The sequence below is a fragment of the Grammomys surdaster genome, unplaced genomic scaffold (genome assembly GCF_004785775.1).
Source record: "Grammomys surdaster isolate TR1022 unplaced genomic scaffold, NIH_TR_1.0 165, whole genome shotgun sequence".
NCBI lineage: Eukaryota > Metazoa > Chordata > Mammalia > Rodentia > Muridae > Grammomys > Grammomys surdaster.
In genome coordinates, this window is record NW_021604613.1 from 1,937,701 (window position 1) to 1,958,004 (window position 20,304).

General features: G+C 37.8%; 2 protein-coding genes across 5 annotated transcripts in view; one reads left to right on the top strand and one right to left on the bottom strand.

Moving 5' to 3' along the window:
- The window catches only part of Ankar (ankyrin and armadillo repeat containing), a 51,745-nt gene extending 46,651 nt beyond the window's left edge, over positions 1 to 5,094 (top strand). Inside the window, exons 21-22 of the mRNA XM_028765752.1 lie at positions 2,933 to 2,979; positions 4,844 to 5,094. Coding sequence (XP_028621585.1) covers positions 2,933 to 2,979; positions 4,844 to 5,091 — 295 coding nt within the window. The 3' untranslated portion in view covers positions 5,092 to 5,094. The remainder of the gene's footprint in view (positions 1 to 2,932; positions 2,980 to 4,843) is intronic.
- Positions 4,075 to 19,302, bottom strand: Osgepl1 (O-sialoglycoprotein endopeptidase like 1). 4 transcript variants are annotated; one of them, XM_028765753.1, is made up of 8 exons: positions 19,060 to 19,279; positions 17,815 to 18,058; positions 15,041 to 15,428; positions 13,101 to 13,454; positions 12,172 to 12,302; positions 11,981 to 12,052; positions 8,156 to 8,220; positions 4,075 to 4,288 (listed from the first exon to the last, which is right to left on the bottom strand). In XM_028765753.1, the coding sequence occupies exons 2-8, from the start codon at positions 18,033 to 18,035 to the stop codon at positions 4,083 to 4,085; spliced, it is 1,437 nt and encodes a 478-aa protein (XP_028621586.1). In that variant the 5' UTR covers positions 18,036 to 18,058; positions 19,060 to 19,279; the 3' UTR covers positions 4,075 to 4,082. The 4 variants fall into 4 exon arrangements, with proteins under 4 accessions (XP_028621586.1, XP_028621589.1, XP_028621588.1 ...); XM_028765756.1 differs by lacking the exon at positions 8,156 to 8,220 and adding an exon at positions 7,983 to 8,086 and having other exon boundaries at positions 4,176 to 4,288; XM_028765755.1 differs by lacking the exons at positions 4,075 to 4,288; positions 8,156 to 8,220 and adding exons at positions 5,135 to 5,300; positions 7,983 to 8,086 and having other exon boundaries at positions 19,060 to 19,302.
- Positions 19,303 to 20,304: the final 1,002 nt, after the last annotated feature.

Consider the following 20,304-nt stretch of genomic DNA (forward strand, 5'->3'; position numbering starts at 1 on the left):
ACACACACACACACACACACACACACACACACACACACACACACACACAGAGAGAGACACATACATACACACACACCCCACTTAGGTAACTTCTTCATCATCACAGCCACTTCAGAGCCTGCAAGAATCACAGAGGTTGGAGATCCTACAGAAATGGGCCAGAACTGATGCTACCTACCACCTGGGTGTAGAAAATCTGATGAGACTGGACCCATATTTTCTTGGAAAGAAGTGCTTAGGAATCCAAGCAGCACAAAGGACAATTCTGCTAGTGTACAAGAGCTATGAGAAGAACCAGCCTGGCTCCTGCTCCCTTGCTCTTATTCTGACTCCCCGCCCCCATCTGTCTCTACTCCCTTAACTTCCCTCCCCATGCCCAAACCAGCCTGGCCTGTCATATGACCTTAACAAAGTCCTTGGCAACAGTGAAGCACAGGTTGATCATATCAATTCTCAAGCCAAATCCTAGGAATACCACTCTTCCTGGAGACCAGTGCTAAGGAGTGGCAAAGCAGCCCTACTGTCCCACAGTGAAGGAAGAAAAATGCTCAGAATGCAGATGATGGAGTAGTGGATTAACAGAGGCTATGGGGAACTGAAGGAGTACTGGCTTTCCATTAGCCTTCTGTGGGGATTAAACTCCGCATGGTAGAGCAACTACTACATAGTTCCAGTTTGGAAGTGTGGGGTTTTCTGTGAGTGTCAAGTGTACAGAAGTGAGAAGCTAAATAGAACACTGTACTCACAAAGAATATCCTCTAAACCACCTTCTTGTGAATAGGGGCCATATTTGTTCTGGCAGTCAAAATTCCCCAAAAGATAAACCAAGATGTTCAAAAATTGCTGGTCTATAGATATGGATGAAGGTGCTTTAAACTTGACCAGGAAAGGAAGCATAGGTGGCCCACAGCCATGTAACATGTAGTCAGTGTCCTTCAGCTAATCAGGAAATAGCATCTTATGGGATGCCTTTGCAATATCTCTCCCAAAACTGCTACATGAACTCCTACATATTTTCCATGTCACGGTGGACATCAGAAAAAATGTCAGTACCACACCTTGTCCTCCTCCTGGGAAAATGGACACACTGATTGTATTTATGGTTATCTATTTGTTATCCTCTCCCAGAGGAGGTTTTAATATAGCCAATACTAACTTATTGGTTTCTCTGTTAGTCTAAGGGTTCCATTAGCTTGTGACACCACTGATTTTTTTCTTTTCTTTCTTTCTTTTTTTTTTTTTTTATGAGCAGACATTTGGCTAATATCTCAATACCCTGTAACTTCAGCCAAAAGAAAATCTGGTGTCTTTCAGTTGCAGGGGTCATAGGGCTCCTGATGAAAATAGACACTTATGCCCAAAGATAGTTTGTCAACATTATCTCTAACCTAACCAAGATGATGACACTCATTTGACATGTTAAATATGTGCTCCCTTCAAAGTCAGTCATCTTTCCCAATCACAGGGACGCTACTTTCTCTATTTATTCTGGATACAGCGCTTTGCAATGTCGCCCAGCTCCAATTTCCCTCCCTTCCTCTGTTTCCTCATTAGCTAGAACTGGAGATGCATGATTATTGTGCCCAATTCAATCTTTCTTTAATTCCAACTTAGTAATAGAAATGTAGGTGTGGACAGGACAACCACCAGATTTTAGGGATCCCGAGTAGACAGGATTGTTTCAATTTTAGAAGTTTTGGGGAGACTGATAAATTTTATACCTTATTCAGGAATCTATTCTTCATTACCCTTAAGATATATTTTAAGAATTCTGAAATAAACAGGAAGACAACATAATTTTCACTGCAGATGGATTTCCCAGACTTGACCCATAGCCAAGCCAAACTTCTTGGAAGGAAATAGGGCTAAAACAGACACAATGGCTGAAGTTATAGTTTCTCTCAAGCATTTTTCTCAGATGATTTTGTCTCAATATTATTTCATTATAACCTAAGTCTTTTAAAATGGAAAGTGCAAAAAAAAACTTACTGTGAACTATTTTCTCTGCTTCTACGTACAGAGCTGAATTATGAGTCTTTCCAGGTAGGAAGGCATTCATATATAGGAAAAGAGCTACTCATGATATATTATTATTATTATTATACAAGAAGGGAATTATACCTAATAGTGTTTTGTTATATAAATTAATTTTAAGTAGAGAAAAAGAAAAGTCTATTTTAAGAATCCTTTAAAAACTAAAAATCTTAAAATACAATCTGAACATTAATTGTGATAACTTGCAAGTTAATCTTATTCTTTTATAAATTTAATTTAGTACAAATGATTTATAATTTGTAGTGACTCCCACAACTCTGTTGAAAATGGAAAATGTGTTCCTGTTCAATTCTGTTTTCCTCAAAATCCAGTATGAGACCTGTCTTAGGATTTCTATTACTGTAAAGAACACCATGAAATACTTGATTGGGGTAGGCTTACAGTTCAGAGGTTTAGCCACTATTCTTGTGGTAGGAAGCATGGCAGCGTGCAGGTAGACATGCTGCTGGAGCAGGGCTGCTCCAGACATGGTGATCCGCAGGCAGCAGAATCGACTGTGTCACCAGACCTTGCTTGAACATGTAAGACCTCAAAGCCTGCTTCACAGTGACACACTTCATCCAAGGAAGCCACACCTCCTATTACAGCCATTCCCTATGGCCAACCATTCACACATATGAGACTATGTGCGCTATTCCTTTTCAAATCACACCTTCTCCCCATCACTTAAGGGGAACATAAGTTTCCATTTTAGTTATATTTAATATTTGAAATGAGTGACAAGGTAGCTGCAGGCAGCATACATGCAATTTTATACATGTATGACATAGATCATTAGGCCCCTGAACATGGCACCTGGAATCTTTATTTATTCATGGTTTTCTGGGTATACTATGTCTTCATTTATTTTATTATTTGATATTTTATCCCCTTTCAGCCTGGAGAAGAATGGAGGACCATCTGTAATTCCTATCTTTAAAAAAGGTAATTAATTTTTCTTTTATTTCTTTAATGCCTGCTAGTCCTGGCACTCTGTAATTCTGTCTTAGTTTTTCTTTTTCTTTCTTTTTCTTTCTTTTTTTTGGGGGGGTTTCTCTGTGTAGTCCTGGCTGTCCTGGAACTCACTCTGTAGACCAGGCTGGCCTTGAACTCAGAAATTCGCCTGCCTCTGCCTCCCAAGTGCTGGGATTAAAGGCGTGCACCACCACTGCCTAGCTGTTTTAGGGTTTCTATTGCTGTGATAAAACAAACAAAGGCAATTTGGGGTGAAAGGGTTTATTTCAACTTAGAGTTTATAGCCCATCAGGCAGAAAAACAGGGCTAGATTTCGAGGCAGGAACTGATGCAAAGGCCATGGACATGAGCTGATTGCTGGATTACTCAGTTTCTTTCTTTATACACCCCAGGACATAGCCAGGGGTAATCCCAGCAACATAGGGCAGGACCCTCTCACATCAATCATAAATCAAGACAACGCCCACGGGCTGGCCTCCAGGCCAGAGTCATGGAAGCACTGCCTCAATGATGGTGCCATTCTCTCAGTTGTGTCAGGTTTGCATCAATACAACAAAAACCAACCAGCACATCAATATCTTTAAAATTCAAAATGTGGAGACAACACTCCAGAAAGCATACCTGTAATCTTCTGCTTTGTAATTATACATACATTCTACATTTAATGTCCTCCCTACTATAATCCGTTGCCAGAGAGATTTCTCTGGCAGGATGGCAGAGTTGGTAAAAGTACTTGCTAACAAGCCCAGTGACCCAAGTTTGATCCATAGAACCTATGTGATGGGAAATAACTAATCTCCATAAGTTGTCTGTTAACTCTGCCCTCCACATATGTGTTCTAATACACATACACACAAAATTCTTAAAAGATCTTTCTCTGTTATCTCCAAGTAAGGCACCATCTAACCGTGCCTTAAACAATCTTTCTCTTGTAAAATTTCATGTACAATTATCTAAAAGTCCTTAGACCAAAGGCCACATTGTTTCATTGACACTTGACAGCTTTGACTCAGTTGGTAGTTGGAAGTTGGGTAGTCTAGGTATGAAGAAATCAGAACTTAGATCTTACAACATTAATAATTCCTTTCTATTTTAATTTTAAAAATACATTTAAATGACATTGGAGGCAGGAGGGACATGTGTCTGAGGGTAGATGCCCAAGAAGCCAGGTGTCGGATTCCAGTAGAGATGAAGTTACAGGAGGCTGTGCACGGCTTGATGTGGGTGTGGCAGTTCTCTGCACTATATGCTGCTAATGGCGAAGCCACTTCTCCAAGACCTTATTAGGTATTGAATAGGGAATAGACATGGGTTACTTATTGTCATGTACATGCTTATTAATCTATCTTTAGAAAAGGGCCAGTGGCAGTGTATGTTGTTCTAGAATAAACATCTATAATATAACCAGTAAGAAAGAAATAAGAAAGGTAAAAAGAAGAATGCAGAACTGGGGGATGGTCCAGTGCTTAAGAACAAATACTGATTTTTTAGAAGACCTGAGTTGAATCTGCAGCATCCATATATAGCTCACAGCTACCTGTAATTTCAGCTGGGGGATGTGATACTCTCATCTGGCCTCAGTGAGCATCTCTCTCTCTCCTTCTTCCTCTCCTTCTCCCTCTCTGTCTCCCTCTCCCTCTCCCTCCCCCTCCCCCTCCCCCTCTCCTACACATAAATGGAATTCCTTTAAAAAAAAAGAGAAAAGGAATGTTTATTCAAGAGTATCTGTAGAAAGCTGGTACATGGTTTAGTTAGGCAAAGAAAATAAAGTAATCAGAATATATTTAGGGCACTTGATTTGAGAGACATTTAACTGTGGCCTTCTTACTTCCAGGAAAAGAGCACCGAAGAAAAGCAAGACCTAAAATCCAACCAAAAGATTCTCTGACTTTAATACCTCCTGTAACTAACTTCATGGGGCTCTTCAGAACAACGCACAAGGCCAATATTTCCCACAACATTTTTTCATTTTCATCAGGAATTTCATCAGATATCATAAATGTATCAAGACCAAGAATAGCGTTTTTGAACAACCTTGGTAAAGGTGAACAGAACCCTAACCCAGAGCCTGCAGAAAGCTAATAATTAAAAACAGAAAGCATTTGAAACATGAAATGATTCTTGATTGGTGTTTCTCAAAGCAGATATTGTTTATTCTGGTAAAATATACAGCATCTTCAGGGGATGGAATTTGTGTTGTTATTAGAATGGAAATTATTTATATTAATATTGAATAGATTTTCTTCCCAGAGTTTCATATGGAATTTAACCACACATCAGTCAATTATTGCCTGAAAAAAAAATAAGCAGAATTTCTATATAGAATGCCTTTGCTTATACCTATATTTATCAACTATCATAAGTAGAATAATACATATTATATATGTGTGTCTATATCTATATATCTATAATATGTCTCAAACATTAGAAACATTTTTGAGTTGGTATGCTTAGTTAAGAGCCCATATATTAACACTTACTACAACATTTACACTGTCAAATAATAAGCATTACCAATGTGTGAGACTTCTGAAAAACCTGAAATGTACAATGTGAAATCACTGCTCATAAGGAACACGGAGTATAACTGTCCCATTATCTATAGGAAGTACCTTTGGTTTGCATCTGGAAAACAAACAATCCCTAAACAAACTAGAGTTTAAAAAAAAGAAAGAAAACACAAAACATACATACACACTATAAAACACAAAACTGGAAACGACAGTACATAAGCAGAAGACCAGGGAAATAAAAAATGCCCAAACAAGGACATGGGGTTTATATACCCAATGAAACTCCACTGGAGAAAAATAATTTGTTCATTGCAAGTGGATGTCAGTTAAGACAGCTTCTTGGTTATAGATGGGAGTTTATGTCCACATTTATATCTCAGGACCATGGCCCCATCTGACTTGAATCTGTACAGTTCCTGTACATGCTGCCACATTCCTGTGGTCGTATATGCATCACTTTTATTGTGTCTGGAGGTCACTATTTCCTTACTGCTGGCTCTTACAAAGCTATGCCTTGCCTCTGGCATAGCTCCCTGAACCTTAAGTGGAGGATGTCCTCAACACTTAAAGATTATATTGTATCACTCAGTTGTTTCCTTTTAAGATTATAGACAAGAAAAGGCTCAAGATAACATCCTGAGCTTTACCAGGTGGAACTGTATTTTTAACCAAGGACTTGGGAGATTCATGCAAGAGGTTTGCTAAGATTCAAACTAGTGCGAGCTAGACATGCCTGAGCCACAGAGTGAGACTCTGTCTCAAATGAATATATTCATAATATATATTTCAGTAAATTTTCTTCCATAATTTATGTGTACTGATAGTATTATCCATAGGAAAATAGTCTGTTAATTCATAATCATATATAAAATGCAAATCCAAATGTAAGGTGTGAATTCATGAACTAGTTGTTGCTTTTACTTGTTATTTTTCTCAATCCATGCTGTCATCCAACAGTAATCTAACAACCAAGAATACGATACTGTAAGTAAAGGCTATTTCCAGACGCTCTATTTTTAAAAGGAAAATAGGAGATCATAACAAAATTGAACAAAAGAATTACTTATGTAACTTTCTGAGAAGAAAGTTAGCTTAAAACAGGACTAAAACTAGAAATGTTTCCATTCTAATCAAGAATAGTGGCTACATACCTGGAATTCTGTTGAAATGCTGAGGCAGAAGAATCAAGAGAGTTGAAGGCCAGCATGCTATAAAGTGAGTCACCTGAAGAAGGCTTTGGTCTATGCTAAATTTTTATCCTTACCTTATGGCTTTCAATAAAATCTGTTACCAGAGATTAGAAAGTACACAGAAATAACAAATTGTTCTAGTGCAGTGAACATAATATGAACATCTAGTGGCAAAATCAGTGGGCATGAGTAGCATTGCTTCTTTAAGAAAATGAAGATTTATTATTATTTTTTAAATTTAATGTTTGTGTTCCACATGTGTGCCTGGTGCCTGTGGAGGTCAGAAAAGGGTGTTGAATTCCTGGAACTGGAGTTATGGGTAGTAGTGAGCTGCCATGTGGGTGCTGGGGTCCTCTACAAGATCAAGAAGTACTCTTAGTAACCGAGCCATTTCCCTAGCCCAAGTAGCTTTGTACTTAGAACCCCAAACAGTATGTAGTTACTTTACTCAGGAAAAAAAAATCAATGGTAAACTTACAGTGTCTGCAATATCAAGTTTCAAACAAAATTATCCAAATAAACCCTTCTCATCCCATTTATTTTCATCTTAGTAAATACAATTAAATATATTAAAGAATCAGTGTATTGTAGCAGTAGTCAAAAGCTAGCTTCTATTCTTTTAATTTGAGAAATGGGGATATCGAATCCATAACAAGAAGCCAGGAATGAAAAGAATTACTACATTTACCCTGAGGATTTTCTTTCTTCACTTGCCAACATTAATAAATCCTTCACCCTTTGATTTTATTGTTTTGTTTTAAACAATAAAAAAGCCATTCTTTTGCCAAACTATAACATGCAGCTATTGTCTTTGGGAAGAAAAGGAACTCTTGGGCCTAGAGAGATAACACAGTAGGTATAAAGGACTTGCCTTGCAAATATGGTCCCAAGTTCAATCCCCAGAAATTATGTTAAATTGGAGGCATGGCAGTGTATGTAACCTTATAAACCCAGTGCTGAGGTGGTGGAGACAGAGGATTCCTGACGTTCCCAGGGGCTTCCTGTGCAGCCTCTTCCAATGTTATTGGTAAAGCTCCAAGACAATGAGAAGCCTGGACTCAAAGGAGGTTGACAGTATTCCTGAGTGTGACACTTGGATTGTGAACACTACCGCACACACACATACATTGGTGCACTTGCACACACATGTGCTCCTTCAGGACTATGTATATACACACACATATAATAAACATTTTGATGCCTAATGGACATATTTAACATAATTTTATACTAAAACCTTAAAACTTAATTTTGTTGTTTAAAATATTACCTGGAGAGAACTTTAAAATCACAAATCAAAATGCCATTTTTAATCGTGGTACTTTTATGGCAGCTTCTGCAACTTCTCTGGATATGTCTACTCCAAGAGGACATCTACATAAAAATCAGAGGTCACATGACTTTATACTTGCTTCATAAGCTATCACAACTTGTGCACATTACCTGCTTGCAGTTTGGACAACACTGGGAATAATGGAGAGTCAGCACAAGTGGTCACTCTTCCACGTCTACAAACCAGAACAATGTGTAACAACACCTCATTCTTAAGAAACATTAATTTTGAGGTATACTTGCAAGTTCTACAGCTCAAAAGTTCTGTAAATTAGTAAGCTTAAATCAAAATTAATCCTGTAGTTAAGTGGTTCAATGGTACAGTATATGCTTAAGCATATGTAAAGCCTTGGGTTTCACAAACTATCAAACAACAAAAATACAAAAGAAAAAAAATCCTTAAAATGAACCATAAACAACAAAAGATGCCATAGACAATACATAACATTTTACAAAGGTCAAGTCTTCATTTGCTTATATTTTCGTAGGTCCCTTAGTCTCCGTGACTTTTCACAAGCTGGTCTGTTCTTTTCAACTTCACCTTGCACTTTTAGACTAGAGAGCTCTTTACCTCTCACCCATGTTATCTATTCTTCCTCGTTAAGTAAAGTGAAACTGCAGATTTCTGCTTTTCCATGATATTGCTCAAGGTAAGACTATAAGCTGACCACAGCTGGACAAAGCCATCATCTCCAGCCTTGACACCACACAAGGGGGAACAACTGGACCAGGCAGTATTATCTGAGGTCAAGCTGCCAAGTTAAGAGATTCCTTGTGATACTACCCTAAACACTGGTTATCCACAATCCACATTAACAACCAGTAGTTCCTGCAGCACAACTGACAACTGGTGCTGACAAGTTCAAAATATCAGAAGAAACAATATTCAAATATAATCATGTCAAGTTATGAAACAAAATTTTCCTACATTATTCCCAGACTAACTTGGACAGAACTTGATAGGAAATTAAACAACTTTGCTCTTGGGACTATGGTTTGAGAGAGGAAATGAGGCTTACAATGAACAGCTGCCTTCTGGCTTCTTCTCATCTATTCCTGTAGGATCACATCTGTAACCCAGTCTCCTATTTGAATGTCATCTTTATGGTTCCTTTAAGTCTGCTAACACACTAACTGTCCTTAGATAATGTCAGACATTTACAAAAGTACCACTTATGGAGATGGTTTCTTTTCTTAAAAGTATTTAATGTGTATGTCTGACTGTATGCATGTATACCATCTGTATGCAGGAGCCCATGGAAATCAGGATTTTGGATCACCTAGAACTGGAGTTGTGTAGCTATGAGCCACTGTGTGGGTGCTGGAAACAGAATCCAGGTCCTCTGTAAGAGCAGTAAGAACTCTTATCCACCAAGCCATCTCTCTAGCCTTGAAATGTGTTCTTTTCTGGTAAGAAATAAGATAATGTATCATCTTTATTCATGACCTATAGAAATAGGTCATAACTCACATATAGCCTATTAAAACTTTTGTAATTTGTATGTGTAGCAGAAATATTTATCAGTTATTTCTCAACTACATTCATGAAAACCAGTAATTTTCCTTAAAATACCACCAGAATGTCAACAAAACTTTAAATAAAAATATTCATAAATCTCTTTTATAATTTGTATAAACGTGATACTACAAAAAAACCCAGATAATGGATCTGGAAAAAAAAGAATTTACTTATTTCAAATTATTTTCAAAAGTTTCTAGGAGACGCTAATTGACTAAGATCTTATTTTAAGCTCTCCACAAAAGAATTTAAGTCTCTGTTTAACATTCTCAAGAGACATGTAAATCCTAATTTCCCTCAACAATTGATTGAAAAAAGAGTAATCTCACAAAAAGTAGAAGAAGCTATTATTAATTGATACATTATATAGTCTGATTAGTTGTTGGCTGTTCTATAATAGTCCTTTGATAAAAGAGTTTATTAATATAGATTTATATTTCTTTAAATAGTGTCTTCATGACTCTCTGAGTGTGGAAGGAGTGGCTGCTGGCACTTCTGCCCTGATTTTAACAGAACTCTGAAAAATTGGCTTTAAAAACAAAAGAGGGGGAATGGTACTCCCCCAGAAGGAGTCCCCCGAAACACTCTCCATCATGCCTTGTTCACTTTTAACTCTCTAAAACTGAAAGCTTATGGCAAATCTGCTGCTGACTGCCTCTGGCATCACCGAGACCAATAAAAACTATGCCACAGCTATGTGGAAGGACCCTCTTACCCTTAAAGGGAATGGACCAGACCCAGTTCTCTAATGGGGCCAAGGATTGATATGCCTGTTTGATAACACAGAAGGCACAGCTAAATGGTTGACAAAAAGATTAACGAAATAAATAGATACCCCCACAAAGCCAGGCCCAACCATAAATAAGATGGACATCCAGGGAAGAGAAATCTCCCTGAGAATTCCCTTCTTTTTCCTTTCCAGGTAAAAATGAATCACCCATGATGTCTGCTGTTAGAAGTTCTAATCCAGATGCTGGACTCCAAACTTATACTACTCAGACCTTCGACGGGCCATTGACAAGAACATCAAACAGCTAGAGACTGATATCACTAATCTGAAGAAATCCCTCGCTTTGCTGTCTGAATCGACCTCCAAAAATTGCAAAGGAGTTTATGGGACTTGATTTACATTTTTACAATAGAAAAGGATTTGTACAGCTCTTGACTGTGTACAGCCCTTAAAGAAGAATGTTCCCTTTACATAGACAAGACAGGGATGGTTAAAGAGAGCATGAAATAGATCAGAGATGGCCCTGAGAAAAGTCAGAGAGAGAAAGAGAAAGATGAGAGCTGGTACAAGAATTGTTTTTCAACCTCTCCATGGTTGTCAACTCTATTTCCTCCCATCTTGGGACCATTAATTGGGTTATTTTTGCTTACTTCTTTTGGTCCCTGGGCCTTAAATAGGCTGACTAACTTTGTGAAACAACAGATAGATAATTTGGTAGCAAAACCTACTCAGATGCATTATCATAAGTTAGCTATGGAGGACCATGAGACTCAAGATGAGCTTGTTACTTTATCCAGGGTGCTCCCAAAACCCATCTCCACCCAACCTAAAAGAATGGACTTCCGCCCTTAGACCTAGCAGAGAGGGGCCACCCAGAACCCCCTCTGTCAGGTGATCTGAATTCTTGCTTAGGCTGCGAGGCTAAGCACTGTAAAGGAATATAAATAAAAGTTAAAAATATCTCTCTGGGTTCCCTGAGGGACAAGCCTGACTGCATAGGGGTTGATGTCAAAAGTATCCCCTCTCCAGGAAAAAGACATCGGGATGGGTATGGCCCTCATGCCTCACTGGACAACGACAGGGGGACCGGAGCCATTACAAGGTCCCCTTCAATTACTGGAGGTCAGGCCTCTATCTCCACCTTAGCAAGATTAGAATCACCACAGCCCTTCTATACTTAGAGAAGGGAGGAGATGTCAGGGGCAGCCCTTCTTATACACTGAAGACCTAAAATTAGCCATAGGCCTAAAATCAGCAACAGGTCTGTCATACATGTATACTAATACCAAGTCTTGGGTCTCAGTGGAAAAACATTGAAACAGATGGCTATAAGCTATTGTAAACAGGCAGTTTTGGTGGAAATTTACCAGCCTGAGTAGTCATAGACCTTGTAAATAGGTAGCCTTGGCAGATAGTACCAACTTAGATAAAGACAAGTGAATCATAGGCAGAGTCACAGTGACCTGTCCCCAGAACCTTCACCTAGCCAATACCCTGTTCTGAAAGGTATCTGTACTCCCCCTGAACACCCACGCTCTGGCGTCATCCCCTTCCCCATGTCCTGCCTTTTTGTGTTTATAACCCCTGTGTGAATAAGTAAAAATTACGGTTTGATTTAAAAAAATAAAATAATAAGAGAAGAGATATGAAAAAAAACCCAAAAAACAAAAAACGTGACAGTACATACTTTGGCTCATATCGGATGTCTTCTACATCATGTAAAACGCCCAAGCCAGCACGTAACCTTTCAATCCCATTCCTAAATGATAAAAATCATTGAAACAACATTAATAGCCTTAATATTTAAGAAAATATACTAGGAGATGATTATGATTGTTTACACTATCACAACTAAATCACATATATCTTGTGGCTTACCATGCAATCATGATGCCATTGTCAGTGCACAGTCTCGGAGGGGGACACAACAAAGTGCATTGTTCTGCATTTGCTACAATTTCCAATGCTTTTCGGATGTACAAGTTACTTGCAACACCTCCAGATGCAACCTGAAAATAGAGACGATGAGTATTAACAGCTTTCACATATAGATATACACCAAGCTGTTATCTTAACCTGGGGAACAAAACCAGCTTCACCCAACAAGAAACTATGACATTTGGGGCGATGTAATAAGCAATATATTTGCATAATAGAAATTTGAAGATAGTAATCAAAATTAGAATGCCAGCAAGTATTCATTGCTAGCATTTTCAGGTATTTTCTTATTACTAGAGAGTGTCTCTGCAATATTTGCAATCATAATATACCAATATTTTAGACTGTAGTTTGTGCTTTTGTTAAGTCACTGAGCTACCCAGCTCTTAAGAAGCCATTATCTTTAATATTCATTTTTAATATTCCATTTTCAAATTCCCAAATCTTTACATTTCATTAGTTTATAATTTTTGCAGTTAGATTTAAGACCTATTAAACAGAAGGATATTAAGACTTGTAAGCACATTTAATGGGATTTAATTAAAAAAGGGAGGATGGCAGCCTACTTTACTGAAAATAGTAGCCACAATGGTTATTCTGGTCTCTTTATCATATGGAAAGTACAATAAAATTCACAGAGAAATGTAGCCTGGGATTTTCTTCCCTATACAGGCTGTAGATATGCCCCCTAAAGATGTTATGTCTACATTCACATCTGCTATACATTGTTTTTATTCTGCATCGTTTCCTTTTGTCTACATGAGACACAAGGACTAATTCATCCTAAATACAAAGTCAACTAGATTACTGGGGGTAAAAAACAGACTGGAAAGTGTACTAATACCACCAGGGGAGAGGGCAAAGCTTACTAATACTGCGTTAGCTGGAGATAACAAATTTTTCTGCTTGCAAAACAGAATAGCACGATGTGTTCTTTTCGCAAGGTGGCACGCTGTTGCATGCTGTACCGCAGCAGCAATGTCTGCAGCTGATGACAGGATTTGCCCCTCCTCAATGCCTTCTTCTTTTTCTTTGTGTGTTATTAGCTTATTGGTAACATGTTGAAGTCCCGTAAAAGAAAAATCACAATTCTTAGCATTCTGCATGGGTGGATTGATAGTAAAATGGAATCTATCTCCTTCTTTGGCCAAATGTTCTATAGCTTTCCCGCCACTCATTGTAGAACATTCTGGGTGTTTGATTAGAGAAAGTCTTCTCGCCACCTATTAAAGACAAGCATTAAAACTTTATTCATGCAATATACTCTGACTGTAAATGATTAAGAAAAAGATTACCCACTATTGACTACATCAGTTTCAAACCAGAAGAGATATAAGGATGGTTCAAAATATGTAAGTCAATACATGTAATAAGTATCATTAAGAAAATAAAGATATAATAATATAAAATTATATACATATGAGTCATAGGCTACACATTTTAAAATTGTAAGATATAAAGATTATGAATTCAAAAATTCCTTCTAAAATCCTGAATGAACACAGGGAGTCTGCTAATATCAGGAATCTTTGGGCATAACTTCTCTCTCCAATAAACTGACCAGCAGTGTCCAAGTACTGCTTTTTTAAGTCTCTCCTGTACTGGGATTGGAAAATTAAAGTTGAGATGGTTATTTAATGCTGAATGTTGAAAATAAGAATCTGGCTGGGTGGTAGTGACCCATGTCTTTAATCCCAGCACTCAGGAGGCAGAGGCCAGCCTGGTCCAAGATCCAGAACAGCCAAGATTACAGAGAAACCCTGCCTCCAAAAACTAAACAAATGAACAAACAAGTAAGTGATCTATTTTTCCCTCTATCATTTTATCTATGGCAGTAGGTTTCATACTAAAACTGTTGTGATGTTAACCAATTATGCAGTTGACATTGAACATCTGAATTCCATGTTAATCTTCTCTTTCCCTTATATGGTTTTACTATATAGCCCCAGTTGGCCTTAACTTCACTATGCAGACCAAGGAGGCCTTGAACTCACAGCAATCCACCTGCCTCTGTTTCTCGAGTGCTAAGGTTCAAGGCATATACTGCCATCCCTTGTTCTTAATCTCTGAATACCTTTACATTTTTGTAGCATGCTAGTTTCCCAAACACCTTCACAAGAAGTATGTGACTAAATATATACCAGTACCTGCAAACTATTTGAGCTTTTACATATAAACGTAAAATTCTTATTATTTCATTAAATGGCTAAAAATTACAAAATTGAGATGGACAATAGTGGTGACTCACACCTATAATGCCAGCACATGAGAGGCTGAAGCAGGAGGATCACTGTGAGTTTTGAGTCTAACATGGGTTACAGAATGAAACCTACCTAAAAGAAAAAGATTTAAAGTTATTACAACTCTTAGTGTTTTTTGTTGTATTGTTTTCCTCTCTATGTAGCCCTGGCTGTCCTAGAGCTATGTAGACCAGGCTGGCCTCAAACTCAGAGTTCCACATGCCTCTTGCCTCCCAAGTGCTATTATTAAAAATGTACCCCACCATGCTTGGCCACAACTCTTGAGTTTTAAGACAAGACATTGCTGCATGGCCCAGGTTTGCCTCACACTCATTCAAAAGCCAAGGTTGGGCCTTGAATTTGTGGTCTATAATGCTACTCCCACCAAGCCGGTGGTGGTAATTTTTACATTTGATCTTAGCCAAAAGGCCGAGAAGAAGCAATTGGTGGTAATTTTTAAAAACAGTTTTTTAGGTCTACTTATGTAATGTTCTGAATTGCCTGGATGAGTAGTCTGTAGACTGGAAAGAAGCAACAGAAGGAAAGGAGGAGAACCTTTGGAAGAGTACCTTGTCAAGCATGTCGCCTGGTGCTATGTCCAAAGACTTCCCAAGGAGCAAAAAATCTGAAACACCCTGGACTAATGCCAACAGGCAGTGACCTCCAGAAATCAAAAGAACTAAAAAAGGAAATTCTACTTTATTCGTTAGCCTAATAGTCAGTGCATGAGCCTCCATATGATGAACCGGGATGAATGGCTTTTTAAACTGATTTACTAGCTGTAAGCTAAAGGATAAGCCAACTCCCAAGCTTAGAGCCAGTCCTGGTTTGATGGTAGTTGCAATTGCTGAGAGGTCGCTTGGGGAGATTCTACTGGTAGAAAGAGTTTCTTCTACTATTCGTTGAATATTTTCTCTGTGAAGTTGTTGAGCTACTGGAGGAACAATCCCACCTGTTCTGAAACAAAAAAGACAGTCTTTAAAAAGCTAGGAAAGAAAATGTTACATTTGAAGGCATTCTTCCAAATGAATCATTGTATAAAGCACAGTGCCTGCTTTATAATGTAAGACTGGTAAATGTTCAATATTGTTGCAGACTTTTCATGCTGTTTTCAAACCCCCTGTGGTTTACTTCTAACAAATGAGTATATATGATCTAATCTATCAATCACAATAAAGAACCACCCAAACTCTGCTCTTGAGTCATCAATCCCTCCATTTGAACTCCATGAAAATAGTCCTGAACAATAATCTTCAGTCTTCTTAATCATGCGGCCTGCTGCCAATCTTGACAGTATATCCATATATAACCAGCACTATCGTTTTGATTCTTTTGTTGATTCGTGTGAGCCCTTTTCCATTCTTTGGGAAAGAAGCCAAGAATCTGGAAATACCTAACCCAGACCCCAACCACTGGCTGCAAACCCATTTGATATGGTGGGCTATTCATATGTATCACATTCATATGAGAATTCATAGTGTCCCAGGTATTGCCTGACAATGGTTGGTTTCCTTCATGCTAAGCTGAGCTGTGTGGATGACGTCACTGAACACACTTGCCTAGTATTTCACTCAAGGGGCATGCACTCTGGTTAAGTGGAATGTTTTTATCTTTTTGCCTTTGTTGTTAGTGTTCACTTGGATGGCAATATTCTTTCCTTCTCTACTGAGGACCTGTGAGTCACTGTGCTGACAGGGCAACAGGAGTAGCACGGAGGTCAATATAGACAGAGACCTCAGTATCAGAGTTTAAGGTTGGTTGCAGGAAAGATTATAACTTGGAAAACAAGTGCATAAATTGTAAAATGGATTAGAAAGAAAATATGCAGAACATAGTGATATAGAATGAACCTGCTTTAGATGATGTGCTTAGAGTAGGCCTGTCAGTGTAGATAATATTCAAAACTTCAGTACATTAAAAAAAAAAGAAATAAGAATGTCCTCAGCATGGTAATTATTATTTGATATTAACTTTATGCTGCCTTAGCATAGGCCCCTTTGTAGGTCTGTGTGCATTATATGACAGAAGGACCTTCTAGTATTCTATTGACCGTATCAATATCGACTTAGTTTCTTTCCAATGGTGTGTTGCTTCAGACTTTTATTTCCTTATTCCCAGTGCACTAAGAAAATTGCTCTTTTTGTTTATGGACATGAAAAAGAAATCAGAAATAAAAGAATAAAGAACTTCCCTAAAATAATACTAAAAATACCAGGCATTTTTTTCATTCTTCAAACACTGAAAGTTGATAACTTTTGAGATGTATTTCGATGTGTTTTGAATTAACTAATAATCTAAAAAACATAAACTAGACATTACATTTAAAATGTGGATTTCCACTTTCTTTTGAAAATTATGATACTCTAATGATTTTAAACTTTACATTCTTGAGTGACAATTGGCTAAAGCTAAGCATACATTTTATACTTTATATCCAGTCTAATTATTTAAGTCACCAGTCCTGTGGTCATCTGCAAACAGCTGGGCTTACAAACCCGAGCTCTAATACAACAATGTCTTAAGAACTATGCGAATTCTATGTGTACATGTGAATACATTTTTTTTTTTTTTAACTATCAGATGATGCTTTCCTGGGACTGCCATTGAGACCACAAAACATATATACAGGGGAAAAAAAGGCATCACTGAGAGAAAAGTCATAAAAATTATTAGTTCTGGGAATGATTGTTGCCTCCTTTTGTTCCAAGGATTTGCAAATGTTGAGACCCTACTGTGAACTGGGGAAGCCTTAAAAGCCAGGACAAGGTATGAGATATTTCTACAGCATGTTTTTGTTTGTCTGTTGTTTTTCTTTATTGAGACAAAGTCTCACTGAGAGGCAGTGGCTGGTTTGGAAAATCTGCCTGCCTCTGCAGTGCTGGATTTAAGGCGTGTATCTCAAGACATAGCTATTTATTGTGATACTCAGTGGTCTTACACAATAAAAAAGAATTTAACTATTAAATTTTCACTTTTATACATGATAAGTGGAAAAGAGTGGTGTTCTTCTTCTTTCTAAATTTTTCCCAATCAGCTTTTATACTATTTTAATTACATGCAAGTATTAAGGTCAGTTTTAGGTTGAGGAACAAGCAATACAATAAACACAAATAGTCAAAGAACAAGTAAGGTAATAAACAAAATTCCGTGAACACTTCCATGATCACTGTTTCTAAGGGCTTATCAGGATGACCAAAATACCTGAGTCTTCCTAGACTTGTCTTTTCCTTCCTAGCCTGTCCTAGCCCAAAGTCATGATAAATGGAAAAGAGTGGTGTCATTTTGAAAAAAAAAAAAAAAAGAAGCAAAAATGCAGAAAATGACCCAAATGTTTTCTACTTACTTCAGGTGAACGTTAGTTTGGGAATGCAGTGCTTCTCCCAGCACAGTTCCAGTTTCATCCACCACAGCAGCTCCTGTGTCGTCACAGCTGGTTTCAATTCCCAGGACCAGTTTATGATGAAAGAGTGTTCTGGGATGAACATTAAATCTTCTTAAAAATCCATAAACTTTACTCTTTGGTGGTTTGGGAATAGCTCTTGCTGTCTTACTTAACATTAGCATATTTGTTACTCTACAAATAATTCCTAGAAAAGAATTACAGAAATATAATGCCATTTGCAATTAATTTATTTACTTAAATAAAATGATGAATATTATTTTATTTTTTAAATATGCAGAATACAGAATTTTAAGAACATTTGTAAAAAGTTATCAAAATCTTTTAGAGGCCCTAGAAATCACTGGATATAAATAAATCAGATTTTGCAAGTGAAAAATGAAAACATATAAAATGATTAATATTTCAAGTTGAGCATCCCCAAAGTGAAACTCTAAGCTACTCTATCCACCTGAGTTGTTAGTGGAAACACAAAAAGTACTAAAAATATTATTATATAAAATTGTCTTAGCTGTGCTTATAGTATGCAAATAAAACACAAATTTCACATTAATACCTGGGTTTCATTCTTAGATTGGTCATGAATATGACACATAGCAAAATTTAAAAAAAAAAAAGTTTTTTGAAATTTGGAACACTTCTGGTCCAGGCATTTTGGGTAAACCATGCTCAACACGCACTTTATACAACAGTTAATGTTATAGTATAACAGTTATGCGGATAGTCCTATTTAAAATGACGTTAAAAATTAAAGGCAAATAAAACAAATGAAAAATAAAGGCCTCCCATTTCTTGACTCCTCCACCCCTTACAAAATAGTGTACTACATTTGGACAGTTTATTAAAATATATGCTCACTAAATTAGGATTTAATTTCGTATTTTGGAAACAAGTCCTCTCATAAAGCTCATTGTAAAAAACAAACAAACAACAAAAGCCAAAAAATGACAAATCAGCAAAGATAACTGTAAACACTTATCCAATCTTTGGATTCACACCTCCACTTTTTCTTATAGGTTCACTACCCAAACTTCCTCCTAAACCTTTCTCCCCACATCAATTCCTCCCAAAAAGATAGCAATCCATCACTAAACATAAACACCTTAGCGTTCCCACATTGCAAAACGTGTGGAATGAGCAAAACTGAGGTTAGAGAATAAAGTGATCATGTCAACTGGGAAAGCAGACCTGCAGGGATTGGGATGGGAGTGAACTACTCGCAGATTTGAGCTCCCACAGCCTCTCCGGAAGAATTAGGTTTCCTCAGTTTGGATGACACAGCTGGAATCAGCTGGCTGGGAAGCGCGGAGTCTCTGTTGGTGGTGAGCAAAAGCCTGGGTTAGAAAAGACGCGCGCGAGCGAGCAATTCCCATTCACCTTCATAGTAAACTGCTGCCGCCTGCTCAGCTGCTCAGGCCCCCGGAAGTGACGCCACCGCTCTTCGGTCCGCGGTACTTCCTGTGGCTTAAAAACCAGGCTTTAGTAGAGAAATGCTAATGACCTCTTAATAGCCCAAGGCGTTCCTGCCAGGTTTGTGAGTACCAGGACTTTTACAAAGTCACATGGCTAGGGACTCATGAAAAGGTGTCCAAATTTAGTTGATCGCACTGTGCCCACACTATGCCACATTTTAGGAAAGGGTTCTGCCCTCGGTTAGAACTTTGCTGCCACCAAGAGAAAAAACGGTAGGGCACATCGTCATTCTATTTTAGGAAAACTGACACCAGACTTAAAAGGTAGTGGCCTGAGAAACCTTCCATTTTCATGGGGAAAGAGTATTTTCATAAGTCAGAACACAAGCAAAAGGAGCGCTTGGTTCTCAGAGTGAAGTGGTTTTGGTTGTACAGTGTAAACAACCGCTCCATTTACCATCCCAAGTGAAGTACCTATGGCTGGCTCATTTTGTCATCATAAAGTCAGTGTAATAAGTGGTGAACATTTTAAAAATACTTCCTTGTGGCATTCTATAGTCCCAGATTACTAGGTCAACTTTCAACTTTCTGTGTAGCATGTACTAATTATTGCGCCTTGCTTTGTTTTTGTTGTTTTGTGAATTTGTTAGCACAGTCAAATGGATGTATCCCAAATCTTTCTTCTCTACTTAAACTTTAAACACTAGTAAGCAAAGGCTTTACAATGCAAGGCAGGGAAGGGCTTGGATACACATCTTTGTTTTGCTGAGTTAAACAACAGCAACAAACAGGTAAACCTTATCATAGACACACTAAACTCTAGGAGCAGGTACAAATAAATTCATAATTACAATATTGAGCTTACTTAAAAAAAAAAAAACAACTTGAGACATTTTTTTTCCCCAACGTGTAACAATAAAGCAACACTTTTGTGCCAGCCTGGTCAGGAGAACATCCTTAAGATACTCTGCTCAATGGCCTCATTTACAGGTAATTGGGCTACTAAATTTGAATGAATTCA

Bases quoted from the DNA above. Each gene is read 5' to 3' on its own strand.
- Osgepl1 (XM_028765753.1), bottom strand. From the start codon at position 18,035: ATGCTAATGTTAAGTAAGACAGCAAGAGCTATTCCCAAACCACCAAAG. The intron at 15,429-17,814 runs GTAAGTAGAAAA...TTTTTGTTTCAG, and splicing joins CAAACTAACGTTCACCTGAA to AACAGGTGGGATTGTTCCTC. The intron at 4,289-8,155 runs GTAATGTGCACA...ATACCTAATAAG, and splicing joins GTTGTCCAAACTGCAAGCAG to GTCTTGGAGAAGTGGCTTCG.